At 27.1% G+C, this 25,340-nt stretch overlaps 1 protein-coding gene across 1 annotated transcript in view; it reads left to right on the forward strand.

Annotated features, from left to right (window-relative positions):
* Positions 1–25,340, forward strand: part of Cog4 (conserved oligomeric Golgi complex subunit 4) — a 37,038-nt gene that overhangs the window by 2,097 nt on the left and 9,601 nt on the right. The window contains exons 3-18 of the mRNA XM_067280827.1: positions 238–320; positions 871–985; positions 2,436–2,537; positions 2,635–2,710; positions 3,509–3,702; positions 3,773–3,929; positions 4,658–4,764; positions 6,777–6,826; positions 6,905–7,001; positions 7,198–7,240; positions 10,578–10,696; positions 13,997–14,082; positions 15,019–15,241; positions 20,069–20,131; positions 20,208–20,264; positions 22,342–22,488. Coding sequence (XP_067136928.1) covers positions 238–320; positions 871–985; positions 2,436–2,537; positions 2,635–2,710; positions 3,509–3,702; positions 3,773–3,929; positions 4,658–4,764; positions 6,777–6,826; positions 6,905–7,001; positions 7,198–7,240; positions 10,578–10,696; positions 13,997–14,082; positions 15,019–15,241; positions 20,069–20,131; positions 20,208–20,264; positions 22,342–22,488 — 1,719 coding nt within the window. The remainder of the gene's footprint in view (positions 1–237; positions 321–870; positions 986–2,435; positions 2,538–2,634; positions 2,711–3,508; positions 3,703–3,772; positions 3,930–4,657; positions 4,765–6,776; positions 6,827–6,904; positions 7,002–7,197; positions 7,241–10,577; positions 10,697–13,996; positions 14,083–15,018; positions 15,242–20,068; positions 20,132–20,207; positions 20,265–22,341; positions 22,489–25,340) is intronic.

The following is a 25,340-nucleotide window of genomic DNA, read 5'->3' on the forward strand; positions in this document are numbered from 1 at the left end:
AATGTTTTAAAGAAAATAAAATGTTAGATGTTATATGAATTATTATTTAACACATGCATTATTTAAATTCCGTGGCATCTTGGTTTTTGAAAATTATATTTATTTGTTTATTAAAACCCCTTCTTAATTTTTGTAATTTGTACTTGTTAATTAAAATTTTATTTTTATTTTTATTTTAATTAAATTTCAATAAGTACATTAATATAATAATGATTTATATTTTTTATTAATTTTTAGGAAATTATAAACAAGGAACTAGAAAATCTTTTAGACAGACATGTTCATGTTGAAGGAAAGATTATGTATCTCCAAAAAATGCTGTAAGATTTAATTTTTTGAGTTTGATTAACTTGACTTTGCAATATAATACATTGAATTTACAATTATATAAAAACATAGCATATAAAATATTTATAAATTGAAATAATTAAATAATTTCAATACATCTTTAATTCCTTATGAAATTTAATTAATATTTTTGGCTATTTTTATAACCATTAAGTCAAATTTCTTAAATAATGATGTATGTATTTTTAAAGAGTTAAATCTATTTTTAAGCAATTCTATCCAAAATAGTTTAAAGAAAAGTACATGATAATATATAAAAAATCATTAGATTACAAGTAAAAATATAAATAAATATTTTAACTTATGTGATATATATCCAAACTTAAGTAGAGAAAAGAATTTTATAAAAATACATGGGCTGCATTCTAGTCACTGTCTCTGGTCTCTTGTCTCTCACAAGCCGGTCGCTAATTGGCTAATCATTTGGATTAGCCAATCGGCAACCAGCTTGTGAGAGACGAGAGACCAGAGATGGTGACCAGAATACAGCCCCATGTATTACTTTACATTCATTTCTTACAGGCCAAATTTACAGCTGGTATATTCTGATTCAGAACAATTAACCAATTTAATATCATTCACTTCATCATTGGCTGAAAATATAAGCAGTAAAGTCAAGAAGTTGGATCTTACAAAGGCAAGTATTATTATTTAATAAGAATAATAATATATACAAGGAAGTTCCTCAAATGTAAAATCCAACCCAAATTGCATTTTGCTGCACCGAGAATTTTTTGCTCTGGAAAATGCTGTGGGTTGGATTGCAAGAAAATATTAAACTTTGCCATACAAAACTGATTTACAATCACACTTAGAAGATATTTTATGCACAATATTAACGTAAATAATTGAAAATTAGTATAAATAATAAAATTTTATGGACTTATTTTAAAATTCATTATCTATCTAAAAATCAATGTTAAAATAAATGAAATGCATATTTTAAAATGAGCAATGCTGGACTGCAATTTTTAATCATATTTTTTATTAATTTAATTTAAAATATATGCTCACCTCAAATTAGTGGTGGCTTGCCCCTGAACATACTTTTCCTGTTAGCAATGGAGTCGTGCAGATCATCTATCTAACTCCTTTCAGAGGAAAATTTTTGAATTGAAATAACATGACTTCTGGTTTGCATCAGAAGTTCATATATAGTTAGTTGGGGCCTCTTGCCCCTAAGTTTTCCCATATCTGGTCTCACCTTTTAGCTATCTAACTCCATTCTCAAGATTAAGGAAAGACAGATGGACAATAGTGGAAATTTATAGGTCTACAATTTTTTCAAATTGCAGCCTAAATAGTCTATAATTGTTTTTACATAAATTTAAAAAAATAATCAGAAAATCAACATTGTTTTTGTAGTAATTCTGAATTGTCTTACATGCAAATAAATATTTTTCTGTACTTGTAATCTTAGCATTTCAGACTATAAAATCATTCTATTAAATCTGGATTTATTGGTTTGTTTAAATCATTGTTAATTTTTAGTTTTTAAATAGGGCTTTATCTAATTATGTGCGAGATTAATGAATTTAAATTAACCTCAATAGTTATTTTTAATTAGTAAATCATTATTATCAATATTTGTGTCAGCACATTTTAAATTTATAATTACTTATTCATATAAATGTGTCAATAAGCTATTGTAAATTTCATTTTAATTTTAAAATTGAAGGAAATGAGTAATAAATAAATAGTAAAAAACAAGTTAATTTCAAATTAAATTTTTTCATATATGTAAGCAATGTTTTATTATTTTAAACATTACTCAAGAGATCTGTTATAATACAGTGCAAAGTTTATTAACATACTGTATTTTCCATATACATACAATATTTTTTTTATAGTACTATAGAACTACCTTTCAAACCAGCATAGATATTTTTAATTTCTAGTACTTTCAACCATAAAAGAGTATCTTCAGGATATACACAATAAAAATAAAAACAATGATCTTTTAAGGTTGAAAATACTGAGAATTAAAAATGTTTGTGCTGGTTTGAAAGATGTTTCTATCTACTGTAAGATAATTTAACTAATTAAGAATTCTTCTTTGTATATTTAAAATTATTTTTCATTTTTAGGGGAGAGTAACTGAATGCATGCAAAGAGTAGAAGATATTTTAGATCTTAAATTTTGTACTGATGGTGTGCAAACCGCACTTCAAAATGAATATTACGAACAGGTAGACAAATGTTTTTGAAATTTTAAATAAAGATATGAATTATAAATTTGAATTTCAATATAAATATACTGCGATATTTTTATGTTTTAAATTTTAGGCAGCAGCTCACATTCGTCGTTTTCTTAGTTTAGATCAGACTGTATTAAAACGTTCCACTGCTGACAGTATTGAAGGTAATCAAAATCTGTGATATAATTATTTAAGTTTATCTCTGTAATTGATTTGTATATTTTGGAAGTAATAATTATTGTCACCATAAAATTCCTGTAGTAAAGTGCTTACTATTATGAATGATACTTAAGCCTGGACTCCACATTACCGGAATCCGCGACGTAATCGTAAAACTGAAAGCCAAACTGACGAAACTTTCAGTTTTGGAACGTTCAGTTGGACAGAAACAAGACTGAAAGCAGAGTTAAAAATTATTTAACTTTTCCGTTTTCGTTTCGCGCTTCTGTCGTACTGCAACCAATAAAAACGCAAGGATTTGTGACGCGTAGTCACGTGTAGTTTGTTGTCGTAATGGCGGAAAGTGTAGCGAAAAGGACGAAGAAACAAATAGATTTGGAATTATTCATCAAAGAAGTTAGAAAATACAGATGTCTGTATGACAAAAAATGTAAATAATTCAAAGATTATCATCAATTTCGTTGTTGATAAATGCAGAGAAAGCATGGCGAAATCTGTAGCATCATCCATGTGCACCTCTACGACAATTACAGAACTAATCAACAGATGGCGCATTTCCACATAACGTTCATTTCAATGCTAGTAGCGTCACGGTAAAACGAAAACAGAACTGAAATGAAAACGCTGTATGTTTCAGTTCTGTTTCTGAGTTTCTGTTTTCAGATAATGTGGAGTCCAGGCATTAAACATACTTATTTTATTAGTTGATTTTTTAGATGTTTAGATGAAAAAACTTTACAATTCAGGTTTTTTGTTTTCAATAGTTACTTTTTCATTGCTAGGAAGTAGTTTAGATGAAGCATTCTCAAAATTGCATGAAGCAGAAAATAAACTAAAGGCAATAGTACTAAGAAAATTTGATGAAGCTGTTCGAGATGAAGACATTGCTTCTGTAGAAAGATTTTTCAAAATTTTTCCATTATTAAATCAACACAATGAAGGTTTAAGAAAATTTTCAACATATCTATGTTCACAGGTAAAATATGAATTATGAAATTTTACTCCTAAATATTTTAGTTTTTATAAATAATTATTTATTTTTATAGATTGCAGAAACTGCACAAAAAAATTTAAAGATTGCTCAGAATATTGAAAGTAACAATAAAAGAGCAAATGTGATTTATGCTGATACAATAACTTTATTATTTGAAGGAATTGCTAGAGTTGTTGAAATTCATCAGCCTCTTATTGAAACTTATTATGGTATGTCATTTAATTTTATAATAAATAAAATGTATAAAAATTATTAAAATAATATATTATTTTATCTTTCTAAATTTCACTAAATGTGATGCATGATTCAAAATTTTACACACATTATCTATAATTAATCAGATAAAATTATAATAAAAATGATCATGATTTGTAATATTGTTTTATGAATTTTGAAATAGCACACTCTTATAAATAATTATTATAAATTTATTATAATTTAATTAAAACTTAAAATAATGCATTGTATATTTAAGAACACAAAATCTCATATAAATTAAGGCTTCTGTGTTCATTCTTTATCATTTTTAGCCAATTAATTTACTCATTATGATGATGTAGACATATTATAATGAAGGAAATGAAAGGATAGATATATTGTTCTAAATGAGATGAACAGTATTTCAAGATCATTTCTAAATGATAACTTTTTGAAATAGATGAGTTTTATATTTATTATAACTGTAAATTTGATTAAAAAATAATTTATAATAATATCAAAATATATTTAATTAGAATTAAAAATAACTAATGAAAATTCAGAAATAAGAAACACAGTATTTTATTAAACTATTTTTGAAATATTCTTCAAGTGAAATAGGAATTTAATTTTTATATAATTTAATTGTTTTATATATATTTTTTTCAATGAATTTTTTTTATATTTAATTAGATTTCACTTGGTAATAAGTTTAAATAAAATATTTTTGTTTTCAAAGGTCCAGGCAAACTTTTTTCTGTTATAGAAATTTTACAAAAGGAATGTGATCGACAAGTTAAAAAAATTTTAGATGACTTTAAAACAAGCAGGCAATTTCTGAAAAAGGTATAAAATATAAAATTAATTTACTTTTTTGCATAATACTGTCACATATTTAATGGTTCTGAATGAATGACAATCTAAAAGAAAATATAGAATTATAGCTTTTATTTGAATTTAATTTATACACAAAGCTATTATCATCTTTCCATCCAATATCACATAACCGTTTGTGAGGCTAGTGACATTCAACCTAATTCAAAAATTTGTTAAAAGAGAAAGTAAAAACTGTTTAAAGCAATTTAAAATATATGTTTCTTGATAATTCAAGGGCAATCATTGCTTTTAGTATAATCTATCATCCTTGTAATTATAATTTTTATATTTTAAGATTAATCCTAAAATTTCTGAAAATTATCTGTTGTTGGAATATAATCAGATTTTTAGAAAAATATTAAAAACAACTGAAAAAATTTTTTAAATTATAATTATTGATAAATTTATAGAACAAGGATTTGTATAGTGGTATTAGTAGGAAACTGCCATAATGACACATTTATATTATTATTATTATTATTATTATTATAATGCTAATGAAATTAATAACAGTTTAGGTTTTAAGCAAAGCATTTAATGAAATCTGAAATTAAAAATTTTATCCGGTTTAATTATTTCGGTTATAAGTTATCCATATGGTTCCGAGATGAGCGATGGGTGAAATTTTCCCTATGTTGGAGACTGCGACGGGGAAAAAGTTTTTCCCTCGATTCAAGATGGCCGCGTTTCTGGCTGCCATCTTGAATTTCTCTGCAGACTCTGCGGACGTTAATCAAAATAACCAAAAAAAAAAAAAAAAAATTTTTTTTACTCACTTTTTCGATGGTGGTTGCCTACTTCTTCCTACTTTTTTTCCCCTTTCCGATCCATTCTTTTTTCGGTTTTGCCAGCTTGGATACTTTCCTTTTCTCTTGGTGCGGCTCTTTTCTTCCCTGTTCTTTTCGATTTGGCTGCTCTTTTATTGGTCGATTGGCGTTTCCCTCTGTTCGATTTATTACTACTTGGCCATATAAACGACAGAATGCAACCCCAAGAAATGTGGCCAAATTTACTTTTAAATGTTCCTTCAAAGGCAGAAGTCTTCGTTCCTCACTTACTACATCGCAAGAAACAGCTTTCTCTATTACTCCGATGATATAATTTGCATTTAGAATCGCACGGAATGCAAACGGACTCGGTCGGCTGCATGCCTAATTTTACAGCAAAATCCGGAAATCTCAATGCGTTATCGATACGGGGAGGCAAACCTGGCTCCAAAAAGTCGTCTTCCATTAACTTGTAGAAATCACGTGTGGTGCAACTCGACCGAAATTCGTCGTTGAAACTCAAATCGGCAAAACTACTCATTATCGAATAATTGGCAATAAACTAAACGCGGGGAGGTGGTGAGGAAAAAAAATGAAATATCGTAACCAGAAAAATAAACAGCAAATATTCCAATACGCAATTCGTCGCAACACTGCAGTAAACGATTCCAACTGGAAACTAGTCGATTTGCATAAAATTGCATTGAAATGAACAGAAATCATGTCACAGATCGAGCATTTGCATATTCGTTCGTAACACAACTACGAATTTCCCGCTGATATTACTCTCGCACGACGTCACGAAAAGGCTCCCTCTACCGTTGCAAATTTACACATGACCGTCGCCGTTTCAAGGTTACAGGATACTCGGCAACGTCGAACTCAGGGTTGAAACCGAACGGGGAAAAATTCTCAACGGCGTCGACGTCACGACTCTAGGGAAAATATTATTTTCCCCTAATGCAATGAAATTAGGATAACATTCCGGTAACGCAAAGCATTTAATGAAATCTGAAATTAAAAATTTTATCCGGTTTAATTATTTCTTATAAGTATCTGTCATATTGTGTTACATTGCAGCATATAAGAGTTTCGATATGTTGATATGATAACAAATTTTCTAAGCAATAAATTTTAACATTAATTCCAAAGATGATCAATTTATTATAAATAATATTATTTATTTTGTTTATTTACATAATTGGTTCTTTTTAGGCTAATACAGTTCAACAAATTTTAAAAAATTCATACAAATCTACAGAGAAGTAAGATATTAATTCATATTTAGTGAAATTTTAATATATTTTGAAATTATTTCATTGAATAATAATTTTTTTTTCTAGATTAGATCCTTTAGAGTTAGATGTTTTATTAGCTGAAGTCACACTTTTGAATACCAGAACAGAACTTTATTTTAGATTCATTAGGCGCAGAGTAACAGTAAGCATTTTGATAATTTTGTTTATTTTTATAACTTATTCTTTGCAGAATATTGAAATCTATATTTTATTAAAAATAGCCAGCTTTTCGTTTTATTAATTTAATTTGAAACTTCCTGTAGTTTAAGTAATTTAAAATAGATATATTTTTAAAGAGTATTTTTTTTTTTTTCATTTAAAATTTCAATAACTTTTAGGGAGATGTTGAAATTGCTGCATTGGATGAAAAGTCAAGAGAAGGTAAATTGGTTATCAAATTTAATCTCAGTTGTTCTTCTAAAACTTTACGAATTGCTAGAATAAAGCATTGAGTTGAGAAATATTTTTTACTTTAATTTTGTTCATGTTTATTCTTCTCATATATGTTACTTTATTGAAATTAAGATATAATTATGAATTCTCTAAAAGTTTATTTAAATAAAGTTTATTCTTAAGCAGATATTTAAAAATTATTCCAATATTTTCTTAAATTTTTTTTATAGTCTTGGACATTTAAAATATTCTTATAACATGCTTTATAAAGATAATTCATTATGAAACAGTTGAATTAGATGATTTAATTATTTTGAGAGAGAGAGAAAATATTTTTATCTAATTCAGTGTATGAATTCAAGTACTGTAATTGTTTAATTTATACAGAAAATATTTCATTTCATTTTTATTTAAATTAATAAATCATCATCATAATTTATTATTAACAATAATATTACAAATTAATACAATACAAATTAGCAATACAAAAAAAAAAAATTTCTCTGTTATGGGGGGATAATACAAGTGGTTGGAAAGGATTACAAATTAACAAATTTAGAGTACAAAGGTACAAAGCTTATACAGAAAATATTGATATTAACCAAAAAAATAAAAAGCTAATCTAGAAATAAAAGTTGATGCTATTAAATTTTAATGCTTTTATTCTTGCAATATTTGCAAAAGTAGTAAAAAAATTAATAGAAGATACATGTTAGCTTGTTTTTCCTTAATGATTCATAGTATTTCTTGTTATAGTTTTATAGTTGGCAAAATAAAAATCTTTAAAAAATATAAATTCTCATTAATGAGTTTAAAAAATGAGAAAAAACAATAAAGTTTTAAATAGCTACAATGCTAAATATTAATAGTAAAAGATAATGTATACAACTGTCTGTTGGTGGCATTATGTTAAAAGTAATTTATTTTACAAGTACTTTCAACAGTATATAACTATTCTCTTCGAGCAGAATTGTTCATAGAGAACAAAACGTTTGAATTCAAGAAAAAGAACCCGAACATCAACCAATGTTTTTTCAAATTATTTGTCTTGCATGCACATGGAAAATATGAATTACACATGTACAGTTTACAGAATTATACAATAATACAAAATACAATGATATTTAAAAGATAAACTTCAAGAATAAAATTGTATTAAAGTAAAATACATAAATAATAATAAATTAAATAGTCAATAAACAAATAATAAACATATAGCAGCACTAATGTCACTATGGGGTGTTTTATTGGAACTATGTGATTTATAACTTTAGAAGATTAAACAGTGCTATCCACAACTCTTGTATATCTAGCGTGAGAGAGTTGCTGCACAGTGACAATGTTGAGAAAAAATAAATATATTTATTCTTACGGTTAAAATTATTTTGTTTATTGAAATTTTTAAATGAGTTTATAAACAGGCTTAAAACAACAATTTTTTTTTACCTGTTCCAAGTTTACTTTTTATGTTTTACAAATAACATTTTATTTGATCATCTTGTAGCTTAAGAATTAATGTAAATGTAAGTTTTGTTTGTATAAAATTTTATTTAATTATTAATCTGTTAAATCAATTAAAATTATATTATTTTTAACATTTGTTGCTGATCAATTTATTAATCTTAATGTTATTTATTATTGTGTTTATGTTTTTTCATATATAAATGATATTTAGATGACATTTTAGAATACAAAATGCATTAAGTTTACTCCATGAAGATTAATTTGAAATAGGAGTCTTGTTTAAGTTGTTTTTACCTTATCAATGAATTTCTAGGAATGAATTATATCTGCTGAAATTAATTTTTCTAATGGTAAAAAGGCATAAAAAAAAAGAATTTTGGATTAAATCAAAATTTTCAGAAATATTTATCTTTTATTTTTTCGTAATATTAAAGAAGCGTCTTCCTTCTTATACTTTATGCTTATAACTTATTTTATTACGTTGTATTTTGAGTTTAATAATTAAATTAAAATTGAAATATTGAAACGTTGAAATGCTGCAACTTGCTACCCTATTTTCATATCACTTATCTTTTTCATCCACGTGCAGTAATGTTTGAAGCTTATTCGTTTGTGAGGTCATAGTATGTAAAATATGCGAAAATAAATGCAAAGAAATAAAAGTTTTATTTAATGACAAAAGAGTTAAATCTACACAGGCTTGTTTTCACTAAACAGGAAATGACGTCACAAGTTTTAATCTCTTGTTTTATAAGGTTTAAACATGAGGAATAATAACAATAATAATAATAATGCTAGCGATGCAGTAAAATAATAAAGTTACATATAAAATTGACTAAACCAAACCAAAACTCTGAACTTAGGTCATCTAGTTCCAGTGCTTAGTGTCTTATTCACTCGGCTATTGCCGCTCTCGGATATGAAACTTCTGAAAACTTATAAGCTAAACACTAAATTTTCAGAGGCTCAATTTTTGGAAATGCTTGAGAAGTGGGTCCTATTATTTGGACAATGAGTTGTTTGTGTTTAGGGCTACAGGCTCACCAAGTTTTGTTTGAATTGAAGACCTGAATGTCTGGTCCCCTTGCTAACAATAGGAATCATTTTTGAATAATTTTGAATAACACATTTGATCACAATGTTAAATAGTATTTCACAGGTTCTGTCATGTCAAAATTTTTGTTTTAGTCTACTGAAAAAAAGATCAAAGTGAAAAAAGTCATCCCAAAAAATTCCCCAAAATTTCTGTCAGTTGATAAAAAATTCCAGTCTGGAATTCTAGGTAGCATTGCACAAAACTACATTTGGTTCTCAATGTCACTTTCTACTTTTCTTCCCGAACTTGCCATGTGACGTCATGAAATTGCTACATGTGTGGTGCATGGGTCTCCCATTGTATGGAAGCTTGACATTTTGCAGTTTTCCCTGAAGTGTGATTTGTGATTTAATTTTATGCTGCAAGCAAACTAAGATTTTATCACCACTTTCTGTCGTCAGTATTATATTTTTATTGCCACCTTAATAAAAATATCGCCAAGTGGCAATTTTGGCCCTATGTAGCGTGACTTCTGCATTTGGTAGGCTGACACCTTAACCACACAGCCATTCAGCACACATCATTACATTTGTACATTCTGAAAATGATGTCATGAAATTTTTCTATAAGTTTTTCAGAGTAGATTATTAATATTTTATTAAGTGATTCTGTAATTAATGTATAGTAATTACTAATTTGCTTTAAATTTTAAATTAAAAATACTAAAAATTATAGTTTTGATTATATATAAAGTTGATTTAAATTTTATTAATGAGTTTACAATGTTTTGCGTTATCTTCTGAAATATTAAAATTTTTATTTCAGAACAATTGAAACAATTAGATTGCTTAATTATGGAATGTGAATTAAGTCAGTCTATGCAAGAATTATTAGGAATGTATATTATGATGGAAGAATATTTTATGCAAGAATCTGTGAATAAGGTTTGAATTTTAGCTTAAAAATTTTTTAAAGATGCAATACAGATATACTTAAATATAAGTTATTATAATTCTTTTTACATAAATACAAATATTGATTAACCTGATTTTTAGATTAATGCCAAATAATTACCAGATTATATTAGGCTACATTAATTAGCACTGAAGGCGTCCCCAGTCGGTGCTGTGGGTATCGGTATGGTTATATCTAAATTAATAGTTCTTGAAGAGATTGGATGGAGGTTCAGGTAGTGTAACTGGCAATGTATCTTCACAGCAAATGAGAGTTGCAGATTTAAGTCTCACTCCAGGCCAATTTTTTTCTTCTAGAACCACCTAAATTAATTATTAAATTTATCAAGAGATAGTGCCCAATGCCTAACTCTATTACTTCTCAGTTAATTATTAATAGTATCATTAATATAGTCTGATATAATCTAATAATCATTTGACATTACATTTTACATAAATAAAATTGTAAAATAATTAACTATAAGTCATGCCAATTAACTAAATTACTAAATAATTTTTAATTATTTTTTTTAAAATTAAAAACAAATTATTTATAAATTTAACAATAAGTTATTAAACAAATTTAAGAATAAATTAAAACCAAAGTGGCATTAATTCTACTTTTCTCTAAGATGAAAGATCATTGAAATTATCTTATTTTAATTACTAATTTAGTTTGAATGTAATAAGTAAAGTCATCATTGACTTATGATTACCATCCTTAAACATAACAGTACAAAAGATGTCCTGTTAAATTGCAATAGATAAACAATAAAAATGAAAATAAAAAAGGCAGCCATCTGATAAAACAGTTTAAAATGAGCTATAATAAAGGGTGTCATAGCATAAACAATGTATATGTATATTAGATAAAATGAGATAAAATACAAAATAGTTGCCTAAGCTAGGAACTTCAGTATAAATTATATTTACAAAATTTCATAAAATGTGTAAAATTATAAAATAAACAATCTTCAAATGAAGAAATATTAGAGACAGCATAAGAAAAACATCTTTTGAAAACATAACCTGTACATTGGAGGGCAAAGACAGGACATGTTCCAGGTAGTGTGACTGGATACATGTAAAAAATTTTGTCAGAAGGAATAACATTATGGAAGTATTTGAAATATAAGATATGATCAGAATATTCCTTTCGAGCTTAAAGTATGCCTAATTTAAATTTTAAAATATCAGGTCAGTCCATAAGTTCATGCGTATTTTTATCTACAAAAAAAGCAGCAAAAAATTTTAATTAAATTTTATTTCAATCTATAATGTATTCACCATTATTTTGTACAATTTCTTGCCATCTTGATGGTAGCTTTTTAATCCCGTCTTCGTAAAATGATTTCGGTTTTGAATCAAAATATTCAGAAATAGCCTTTTTTACATTGTTCTCATCCTCAAAAGTTTTCCCTTTTAAAAAATTCTGCAAACTGCGAAAAAGATGATAATCACTGGGAGCAATATCTGGCAAATATGGTGGATGAGGTAAAATTTTCCAGTTGTAGCTTTCAAGTTTCTGTACAGTTATTTTTGCAGCGTGTGGTCTAGCATTGTTATGCTGCAAGAGAACCTGCTTTCTGTTCACTAACGACGGTCGACTTTTTTTTCAATTTTTCATTTAAAACGCTGTAATTGCTCACAATACATTTGAGCTGTAATTGTTTGATTAGGTTCTAACAGCTCAAAGTGAATTACACCTGACATATCCCACCAAACAGACAAAAGAATTTTTTTTGGATGCAACCCACCTTTTGCAGTCGGTTTTGGCTGCTTGTTGAGATCCATCTATTGTCTTTTTCTCGTCACATTATTATAGAGCAGGGGTGGCCAACAAGTCGATCACGATTGACCGGTTGACCGCAATGCCAATTTTGGTCGATCGCTCGTGACGTCTTGACTTAATGTGTTACACTTGTAACTGAACGCAACACGTGAATGTTTTTCGTCTCCAGTAACCAGCTTACCAAGAAAAGGTTCTAAAGCAATATGGGATAAAAGAGACGTGCAAATGTTTACACGTTGTTGTCAGTTAGCTATTGACAGTTCGTGTGGTATCCATTTTCCTAGCTTTGAAACTTTTCCGATTTGTTGTAGGTGTCTATGAACAGTTCCATGGGATGAATTTAAATGTTCCACAATTTCATCAACTGTTAAAGATGATTCTGCTTCAACTAGTGCAGAGAGAGCATCATCATCAAAGTCAACGGGTCTTCCAGTACGAGCCTTATCCTTCACACTAAAATCGTTGTTTCTAAATCTTTCAAACCACTTCTGCGCAGTCCTTGCACTAATTACGATTTAATTATTTACAGTATTTATTTTTTTGGCTGCATTTGTAGCATTCTCACCACTTAAAAATAAAAAGTATAAAACATGTCTTTTATATTTGTCGGTTACTTCCATTTTAATGAAAATAAACGACTGAAATTAAATCAATGTTATGACCATACAAATAATTTTGGGTCTTTGCAGAATTATCCTTTTTAATTGTCCAATCAGAGACAGATGGTAACAACTTAAAACCGACAAATGACATTAAAAAATACATACAATACAATAGACGCTAACCTTTTCTTTGAGGATCCGACGCCAAAAACACAGTATCACAATTCTTCACAATATCACTTAGGTAAAAAACAGTTGTATTTATGTCCATCTGCTGACCACTGGTGGAACTCTGGAACAGCTTCTTAATTTGCATACAGTCATAACATGGTCTGGTGTATGGTCATAACATTGATTTAATCAACAAAATTAATCCTTGAAACTTTGTTAATAAACAACTGAAATGTTCACAATTCTAAACAGTATTATATGAATGAGATCCAATTTAACACTTCAGTGTAAAAATTATTACATTAGACTGACATTTTTAACAGCAAAACAAGATTTTTTTCAAGGTCATAAAAATGCCCATGGCCTTATGGACTGACGTGATATTTGACCTTATTTTCAGAAAATAAGAGATTTATCTTAAGAGAAATAATAGATTTAATTTTAAAATAATATTTTATGACAATTTGTGTTTTTATTATAAAAAAATATACAAATTTAAAAATAATAATAAATTACCATAGAAGTGTATTAATATTTTAATAAATTTAACTGAAATATTAAGTTTATTTAATTATTTTAATTAATTAATTAATTTAATATTAATTATTTTATTTAATTAACTTAAGTAATTTAATAAACTTTACTATTTTTGAAAACAAAAGTATTTATTTTGTAATTTTAAAATGTTTTTTATTAAAATTTTTTATAAATATTCTATAAATGTAGGCTGTAAGTCTGGATACAATTGAACAAAATTCACATATTTCAAGTATGTTGGATGATGTGTTTTTCATTCTGAAGAAATGTTTAAGGTAATTTAAAATTTTAACCTTTTCAAAGTTTATATATATTTATTTATTAAATTAAATTAATGAACACTAAGTTACTTAGTATTCATTAATTTATTTTTAATTTAAACTATTTTTAAAAATAGTAATTAGTCTATTGATTGGGTTTATCATTCAAATGTATGTGAAAAATAATTAAAATGATCATTACTGTTTGTAATGACTGTAGGTTTGCTGTCTTGATTCAAAATAATCAGATCAGTATCTACCAAGAAATTCAGAAGATAATCTCTTCTGGAATTTTCACCTAAATTAGTCAAACTCCTAACCTGACTTCTGAACACTCAGGAATGAGCCATGGGGGTTTAGGGATCCTCCCTAACACCTGGGACTGTATTAGAGCTCCAGAAGCTGCTAATTGTGAGCCAACAGCAGTGGACCTGCTGCTGGCTTGCATACATGCAATGTATGTAGTACATGATACAATGAAATGTTGTCTAGTGCCTTGAGGAAATAGTTTGCAACAGCTGTTATACTATCCCAGTACCTTCCAGCTGTCAGCCTGATGCCTCTCACCTTGGCATTGGTGGGTGCTTCTTAGTTTGATCTGACCACAACTATCAAGCGAGGAAGACCCCATTAAGAGGCTGCAACACAATCACTAAGCTCCACCAAAACAAGACGGAGACATAAAGAGACAGGTTTTTACTAATAAATGTGGATCAAATGGTTATTCTAGGATGAGAATGCATTATCTGTTATACAAATCTAAAAAAAATTTTTTTAAATTGTTTTTATATATATTATCTAGAACTATTAAATTTCAACTATTATATAAAAACTATTTGATTTAATAAATAAATTCTGAAAATGGCATTTAATAATAGAAATAATTGCTTTAGTTTCAAAATACATTTACAAAGTGTAATTATGATCCAGCATTCTAAAATATTTTTTTAGGAGGACAGTAAGCAGTTCTAGTGTAGATGGAATATGTGCAGTGCTAAATAATACATGTACACTGTTGCAATCAAATTTTTGTACTGTTATTAATGATCGCCTGAAACAGGGGTTTCCATCTGGAATGCTTGATTTGAGTCAGGCATATAATGTGCTTCAGTCTAGTATCCAACAAGGAAGATTACAATCATCAGATACAGATACTGCTCGAATTATGTTTCTTGTAAGTATATTAAAAAAAACAGAATAAATTTTAATTTTAAACTTTCATAGTATATATCATCTTTAAAATTTTAATTAAAATAATATTCATGTTATATTATAAAAACATTTTAATAATTGTGTCTATATTTTATCGTATCTAAATATAGAATAACACTCTAAGATTATTCTAAGCGAAAATATATTTTTTCAGCTTCAAACTTTTTGTATGATATGTTCTTTATCAGATTAATGTAATTTGTCAATGCATACTTTTAATATATGATATTTGAAAATTTGTTATCTTTGAATTCCAGTTCTTTCTAGTGTAAACATGAATACTGTTTTTTATGTCAACAAAATTTATTTAAGATATTAATGATATGAAAAAATGATATGAAGGTAGAACGTGAAGACATGTTCTACCTTCATATCATTCTTTGAAGGTAATTTGTCAAGCACCTTAATTCTAATTTTACTATTAATAAAGATAAACTTTACACATTTTACCTTTATTAATTCATAAATATTTTTGTAAAATATACTAAAATAATTGTTGGATTAATAATGTAATTAAGATAACACTTTAAAATGATATTCTCATTGCATTATTTATCTAATATTTACACTAATTTGGTTTCACCAGTTGTTGTTGTTGTTGTTTGGAAAATCTTATTTCACAAAAGTATTTTTAATGCTTATATAAATTAATTAAATATAAAAAAATATTTTAATATTTCTATTAAATTCAATTAAATTTATATTTTAAATTATACAAATAAAAATACTTGTTATAAATTCTTAAATAAACCAATAATTTGATTTCAAAAATTCATTCTGTTATTTGGTTTTGACATAATGAACTGAAATATGAATTAGATTATCACCAGAATATTTTCAAGTACAGAAAATAAAAAGTGAATCTAAAAAAATTTAACAAAGTATAATTTTTTGAAATAAGTTATTTCTTTAGACTTGATAAACACTAATGTTGTGTGTTTTTTTCCTTAAAGACACTTGGCAAGTTTTCTATCAGATATTATTCGTTCTCGTTGATACGGTACTCTGTCTGTACACGTTTCGGGCCTTGCCCCTCCTCAGTCAACTGTTGATTATTTTTTTTAAAAAAATGTAAAATTTTGTTAACTGTATACATTACGTTGTAAGAAGTTCATTGACTATAAAAGGTGTATTATAACTTTAAAAGTTCGCTGCAAAACATAAAAATATATTACAAATATGAAAGATTTTTAAAACTGTTTCCGCCCCCTTTTTCTCTTCCACCCCCTCCTTGACGTTTACACTGGTACGGCTAGTGTTACCACGTATGGCGTTCGCCGCCTTGTGGTCATTTACCAAAACTTTTTTGCAGGCTCATTTTTTCAAAAGAAATTGTTTTTCCCCAAAATATTTTAATTTATAATATATTAAGCCAGTTGTCGTTTATTTTAAGGCTTAGGTTTTTATTTATATTGTCTTTACTTTTTATAATTTCTGTGGTTTCCTTAAACTTCCGGTTGTACGTTAATTTTTCTTTATGCAGTATTTTGACGTTATCTTTGTCTATGTTGCAGTTATTTAGAGTACAATGTTCGTAAAATGCAGAATTAATTCTATTGTATTTTAAATCTGCTATATGTTCTTTCAGTCTGGTTTTTACTTTTCTTTTTGTTTCTCCTATGTAATATTTTTTATTTTTGCAGGTACACGGAATTTTATATACTGCACTTTGAACTTCGGTCGGTATTTGTTGGTTTTTTAACGGGTTCGAGGTTAACAGCTTGCTCTCTATTTTTTGATATGTTGGTGCTAATTTGTAGTTTATTCTTTTTATTTCTGTATTGATTTGTTCATATAAGCCTTTGATATAAGGAAATTTAATATATTTTGTTTTAGTTACTTGTTTATTTTGGTTAAGCGTTTGTGGGTTTTTAAGTTTGGTTTCCCATCTGTTTAACAGTCTTTGCGGGTATCCTGCTAGGAGAAATTTCGTTCTTAATTCCATGAGGTCTTCATATACGTGTACTTCTTGGCTTGTCCGGTTTTTTATTTTGTCATATTCCATTTTATATATATTGTACTTGACGTATAACGGCATTTTTGAGTGGTATCTAATTGTTTCTTGGTTAGAACTTGGCTTTTTGTATATTCTATATTCTAGATGTTGTTTTAGTCTTGTTATTGTAATATCTAGGTAATTTATTGTTTGCTTTGTTATATCTTCGTTTTCTATTTTAAATTTTATTGCGTTGTGTATATCATTTACTTGCTTATTAATTTCTTCTATATTAATTTCTGTTTCGTCGTATATTATTAAAATGTCGTCAACGTATCTTTTGTAAAATTTTATGCCTGGTATATTATATATTATGTTATCTATATCTATCATAATCAGTTCGGCTAGTTTTGGGCCGATCACCGATCCCATGCTTATTCCTTCTGTTTGGGTATAGTATTCTCCGTTGGTTTCGAAGTGGTTACTTCTATACGTAAATTCTATTAAATCTATTATTTCTTTGTTGACGTTTAAATTATTAAGTTTTTCTTCTATTATGTCCCAAGTTATTGATGGATACATATCAACTATGTCCAGGCTAGCCATTCTGTATTTGTCTTTTATATCGATTTTATTTAGTTCTTGTATAAGTTCGTCTGCGTTTTTAATTGCAAGTTGTGAGTTATCGTATTTTTTAAGCTTTTGTTTTAAAAATTTTTCTAGGTTGTATAAGGTTGAATATTTAAAATCTATTATTGGTCTTACTTTTTCGCCTATCTTATGCGTTTTAAGTTTTATATTTAGTTTTGGTATACGGTTATTTTCTTCGTTTAGTATAAACCATTTTTCTGTTTTAGTAATTTCGTTAAGTTTTTCTAGTTTATTAATTCTTTTTTTAAGCTCTGAATATATTACTTCTATAGGATTTATAGGTAGCTTTTTAAATTTATGATTTGTTACAATTTCTTGTTTTTTATTTTTTATCCATTCTTGAGTAACTATTACTATTTGTTTTGATTTATCAGCTTTAATAATTCCTAATGTATTGTCTTTTAGGAAGTTGTTCAAATTCTGAATTTGGGTTTTATATTGAAAGTAACTAGGATCTTTTATTATTGTTTTGTTTCCTTCTCTAGTTATATATGTTCTGATTTTATTACTTAGTTTAGTTTTCATTATAGTTGATTCTGCTTCAGGTAGATCGTTACACATTTTATCTAGATTCGGTATTATGTTTAGAACGTCCCATTTGTTGGGGCCGTTGAAGTCTAATCCTTTATGTAATATCTCTTTGATGTTTATTGGAAGGTTTATTCTAGCTTGCGAGTTGTATTTTAGTTGGGTATTGAAATTTTTTGATTAATTTTTTATATTTATTGTCTTCGTATTGTTGGTTATATTTTGTTAGTTCTTTAGTATCTTGTGGCGATCTTATCTTAGTTTTTTTCCCATATTTTTTAAGGGTTCTTTTTAATCTTCTAATTTTTATATATTTGTATTTTATCGCTGCTCTAAGAATTTTAAAGTTGATATAATTTCTTTCTCTTGTAGGTATAGCTTCTGCTATTGATTTTGGTAAAGATAATGTTCTAAGGGGTGTCCGTTCATTTAGGTGCGCTTTTAGGTACTTTAAGTCTATAGAAAGTTTTTCTATCTCACCTTGTATTTTTTCTTCTTGTTTATAATCCTGATGTTGACTTCTTTGCATTTTATTTGATGAATCTTGCCGTTTCTAGTTTCCTTTGATTTGTTGATTTGTTTTATAAAACCGTGTCTTGTTCTATAATTTAGACTTGATAAACACTAATGTTGTGTGTTTTTTCTTCAAAGACACTTGGCAAGTTTTCTATCAGATATTATTCGTTCTCGTTGATACGGTACTCTGTCTGTACACGTTTCGGGCCTTGCCCCTCCTCAGTCAACTGTTGATTATCTTTTTTAAAAAAATGTAAAATTTTGTTAACTGTATACATTACGTTGTAAGAAGTTCATCGACTATAAAAGGTGTATTATAACTTTAAAAGTTTGCTGCAAAACATAAAAATATATTACAAATATGAAAGATTTTTAAAAACTGTTTCCGCCCCCTTTTTTAATATATTATAAATTAAAATATTTTGGGGAAAAACAATTTCTTTTGAAAAAATGAGCCTGCAAAAAAGTTTTGGTAAATGACCACAAGGCGGCGAACGCCATACGTGGCAACACTGGCCGTACCAGTGTAAACGTCAAGGAGGGGGTGGAAGAGAAAAAGGGGGCGGAAACAGTTTTAAAAATCTTTCATATTTGTAATATATTTTTATGTTTTGCAGCAAACTTTTAAAGTTATAATACACCTTTTATAGTCGATGAACTTCTTACAACGTAATGTATACAGTTAACAAAATTTTACATTTTTTTAAAAAAGATAATCAACAGTTGACTGAGGAGGGGCAAGGCCCGAAACGTGTACAGACAGAGTACCGTATCAACGAGAACGAATAATATCTGATAGAAAACTTGCCAAGTGTCTTTAATGAAAAAAACACACAACATTAGTGTTTATCAAGTCTAAATTATAGAACAAGACACGGTTTTTATAAAACAAATCAAGTTATTTCTTATAAAATATATATCTTATTTTGATTGAAAAGTTAATTAGCAAAAGCCAAAAAAGATTTGTTCCTAAATAAATAAAATATTTACAGTTAAGCTATAAATAAAGTTGTAAGCAGTAAGTTATTCCTTAGACACATATGATTTATATAAAGAGAGAAGAAATTTAGAATTTACAGCATAGTCTCTTTAAGTGTTCTAAATAATGAATACAAACATTATTTTCTTATTAATTTTTTAAAACTATTTGTTTTTCAGACTACCCTTAATAATGCAGAAGTTGCATGTGAACATATCAGAACACTTCGTAAAACTTTAGAAGTATATGAATTTTAATTAATTAAACATATCTCTTTAACTAAATAAGATAATTTATTTTATTTGTTGTTTAATCAAGGAAGAAATGAATAAAGTTTTTAGTCAAGCATCTGAAGCAGAGAAAGCCAAATTGGAAGTATGAATTATTTTCTTAATATCGTTTATATATTTTTATAAATATATTATTTATTAAGTTTTTTTCTCTCTACATCTAAATAAATACTTTGATCATAATTACAACTTTTCTAATAGTTCTGTTTGTAGTGAATTCAATGTCTGATTAAAGACTACTGTTTTTTAATATAATTAATAATATTTGTTTTAAAAAAATGGTTGATGAATTTATTAAAAACATACATAAAAGGTCATCTCTACAATGGAAGACTTCATTTTTACCATGTCCAATCACCAGTAAAAATGAAGACATTTTAGTTTCTTGTATGTATTTTTTAATAATATTTGGTTTGGTCTGGAAATTGATGAATTATTATTATTATTTTTTTAACTGTTATTAAATAATTGTTTTGGTTTTAACTAAATTAAATGTGAATAACTTGATTGTACTTAATATATTTTTATTTATTCATGTGTAGTGAATCATATAAACAATCTGAATTTCCTTATTTGAACTTTTGAAGAATACAATGACATTGTTTCTTGTTTTTCATCAGTCACAAAGCTGGGCCATAGAGTTAAAGAGGCCACACAGATGGCCAAAATATTAATGTGAATAGTAGATGAAACTAAACCATGTTCCAAAAACCCTTTACAGTCTTTGTGGTTGGTTGAAGGCAAGAAATAATACAATCATATTCGCTACAAGTTCAAATAATAATATTACAGGTTACTATTATTCTTACTGACTGTTAATGTTAACATTCTAAATTTGTATATGAATGTCATTTCTTGTAGATAAGAATCTATATTAGAATCTATATTATATATATTCACTGTAGTTATAAATCTGTGCAACTGTATGTAATAAATATATATTCTAATGACTGCTAGTAATAAAAGTTTTTACTGTTAATAAAATGTATCTCTATAAATAGATCTTTATATGTATAATTATATATATTATATATTATATATTATATTACATATTATATATTATATATATATATTATATACAAACACCCTGATAAATATTACTAATTAAACATTACGGTAGGATTTTTGCAGGCTACTATGAGGCTAATTAATTAATTAGATATTAAGCAATTTGGACTAGTGATAAGCTAATTGCCTATTGTGCCTATATGCTGTCTTCTAGTGTTTAGAAATAAATTATTTAATTTTAATTTATTTCTAATTAATAAATTTAGCACCCCAAGACATAAAACAGCCAATGATGAAGTTTACTATGCTTATTCAGTTCCAATTTAATTCCTTCTGTCGTCTTCAAAAAATTTATATCTATATTAGCAACTATTCTTTCTCCACATATTTCATATTTTTCTTATAAACAAATTATCTCATCTGCCTTACATTGACTCATCTGATATAGCTCAAATTTGTCTATGACTCCCTGGTATTTTTAAATGTGTTACTTACTTCAGTCAGTTGTTCACATATAAATACTACGGTGGCTTGCTTCCTTCACAGTATATTAATTTAAAAATTCCATATGCTCATACTAGAAATATTTCGTGTTTTTATGTTCCTTTCTATCACCTTAATATTATAATAAGATCTTTCTATTCTTGTTGTTATAAATTAGTAATTAATATACAAAATATGCTATATATAGAGTACCATTTATACAAACCCAGTAATAAATAGATATTACATATTTAATTTTATGCTTTTTTATATGTATTATTTTACATTTAATTGCTAATGTTTTATATTACTTTTAATGGGAATTGTTATATGTGAGAGGTTAAAATTGTCCTTGTGACATTGTCTTCTTATTAAATAAATAAATAAATAATTAGTCTCATATTAGCCCAATAAGAATCCAGTTGTAATGTTTGATTAGAAATCTTCATATATGTTATTTATTCTATATTTTTCACCAGAAATTTTTCAAGTATTAAAATTATATATAAAATTAATTTTAATGATTTTCATGCTTTATTATAGTTGTCTTCCACTTTCATAATTTTTATAGAATAATTTTATTTTTATTTTATGATGTTAGTGTAAAAATTACATTTTTTTTTAATACTGAAATTTGATCAAAGTTAAAAAAACGATATTTAATTTTACAGAGTTGTCTTTCTGATTTAAGTGGAGTTACTTCTAAATTTCAAACAATTCTTAATAACGGAATGAGCCAGTTATGTTCTACTGGAGTTAAACCTCGCATTAAACCTTGGGTTGATACATTTCAATCAAGAAGCCATATTATAACTGAGGTATACCTTCAAATATGTTAGATGTAATTGAAATAAATCATAAAATTGTTAGTGCTCTTTATTAATAATTTGTTTTATTAATTAGAACAAAAATAATTATCAGAGATTACAGATTTAAATTTAGTTAGTTTACATGATAATTTTGGAAATTGTTCTTTCCAATATTCGTATATTAAATGTAATTTTGACAAAATTTAAGAAAATTCAAAATGCTATCAATCGAGATTTTTAAAGATTGCTATTTTATATGAAAGAAATTCATGTATTTTTAATAATAATATTTTCTTTTAACTTTAAGAAGCAAAGAAAATTGTATACAGTAGATCCCCTATAACACGGTAGATACATTCCATGTTGTACGAGTCACTTAGATTTTACAAATACATGAGCCATTCACAGCCCGGCACTTGTGCAGTTTAGGAGGTACGGCTGTTTGAAAGGTTTTCTTCCATAAAATTAATTGATTCTAGACTAATTTGAACATTTCCAAAACACGTATAAATTTTTGGGAATAATCCATATAAACCATGCTATAAACAAAAAACTGTAGGAATACTTACCAAGTGCGCACCGTTCGAAGACACCATTGCTTAAGCTTGTTTTTGTCGCAGAGCGGCTCATTGAATGGCGGACGTGTTTCCTGATAAGTTATTCTTTCTGTGAAAAGTTCGCTGAACTTTAGAGACATCATTAATAGAAATATAATTTTTATGGTCATTGAATAATAAATGTTTTTTAGGGGTAGATCTGCTGCTCTTTTAAACTCAATGGTTTGTGCAATGTCCGCTATTGGTCCAGATTTGACCAATCCTGTCGAGAGACAAGTCAGCCATGACAATCTGTCATTCTTTTAGTGTGTTATACAAACACGATCTCAATTTTTCCATCATGTTATACGAATCCGTCTTATATGAACCCGTGTTATAGGGGGGTCTACTGTATTTAATACCACCGATTATAAAAGTTTATATATAAATTAATAAATAATTTATTTAAATCAAGATTTTATTTAAGTCTTGAAAAGTCATAATAGGAAACATTATTACTATTATAAATTTTTTTACTTTGTGTTTATTTTCAAAATCTATATATTTTGGAAACATTATTATATTTTGAATTTTATAACATTTGCCAAATTTGTTAAAATTAATTTTATCATTATAAAACTAACTGTTTTTTGTAATGAGCTTTAAGCATTTAATGACATTATTTATGCAGGGTGATTCAAAAAGGCTGATCTCAAACTTCAGAAATATATAGAGGGGTTTGAATAGAAAGATGTATTTGCTGACGTAATCCCAAGTCAGTGTAAGCCATCTAATGTAAGGAACTATACTGCAGATAGCATGACAACATAAAACAAACTAATGAATAAATGTTTAATAATAAAACAAAGAGTGCATTAATGTAAATGTAATACACATGAAATAGTGCTGTTACAAAAGTTACTTGAATTGATGACTCCCACATTCAGTGCAGCATTGCATTTTGAAAGGAAACTTTGGTGCATCATCTCAAATATCCAGACATCTGGACCATATCTACTGCTGCAAGAATTCTAGCTATAACAGTGTTTTTGGTCTTCCAGTGTCTCATAAATGTGGCTTTTGATATGTCTCAAAAAATTTACATTAGATGGCTTGTACTGACTCAGAATTACACTAGCAAACACAAATTCCTCTTTGAAAGCTGTTACATTTCAATCCCTTTATACACTCCTAAAGTTTGAGACCAACCTTTTGAATCTGATTAATACCTGTTATAACCTTTTATATTAGTTGAACTACTCTAAAAACTGGTTTAGTTATCTGTCATAAGTTATTATTTTTTTTAATGAAAATCAAAATTAAGTTATATTTCACATAAAATTAAAATATAGCCCAAAGATGACAAACCTATTTGAGCAAGCATGCCATATAGTAAGCATACTTAGCTTTATTTTGTCACATAAAATGTGACAAAGTTTTAAACTTCAAAGAACAATATTTTTAAAGAAATTAAACAAATATGCTTTAATTGGAATAAATGTGAAAGAGCTGATTGAAAAAGAGGATAATCGGGTGAAAAGATGAAAGAACGATTGAAAAAGACAGATGACAAATCAAAATTGTATGATAAGTTGTGCCAGATGATTTTTCTGTATGTGCCATTTTGGGCACATGTCATAGGTTTGCCTCTCCTGTTATAGGCTAATAATAATATATCATTAGGTCCAGGTGATATAATGAAAAAATTGAATATGAAAAGCAAAGGAAAAGAAAAAGAAACATGTTGTACAGTACATAATGTTATATCAAAGTACCATTAATATATTAAAATAAAAAATAATAATAATAATTGTGGCCAATATTTATGTTAACGCACCTAAGATATATTAGAGTTGTATAACTGTTATGTTGTATGCTTCTGTTACTGAGATGCTGTTCTTTTGAGAATTTTTTTTACTGTTGTATTATTTCTAAGGATACAACAGTAAACTTTTACTTATTTATGAAAAATGAGTTTTATTCTTATTCTCTATTTTTCCAAGTTTCGTTTTTTGTGGTAAGTCATCTATAGGATGTTACTATAATAGTGAAATTGCAGCCTTCTAGATCTTTACTGTGGTTTCTGTATATTTATACAATTTCTTATATAATAATTCTTTTACAATCTTAAAAAGTAATTATAAAAGTATTACACATATGTAATATTTTAAAAAATTTTCTGACTATTGTTACGTGATATACGCATGAATTGTAGCATACTGTGCAACTTAACCTTGAACAGAACTGAAAGCTAAAGGCACATTCGTAAAGTTGAAGGAGTTAAACAAATGTTTACCTAGTTTTGTCATAAAGTACCAGTAAAGA

This window comes from Centruroides vittatus, unplaced genomic scaffold (genome assembly GCF_030686945.1).
Source record: "Centruroides vittatus isolate TY-2023 unplaced genomic scaffold, ASM3068694v2 contig_897, whole genome shotgun sequence".
NCBI classification, from domain to species: Eukaryota; Metazoa; Arthropoda; class Arachnida; order Scorpiones; family Buthidae; genus Centruroides; species Centruroides vittatus.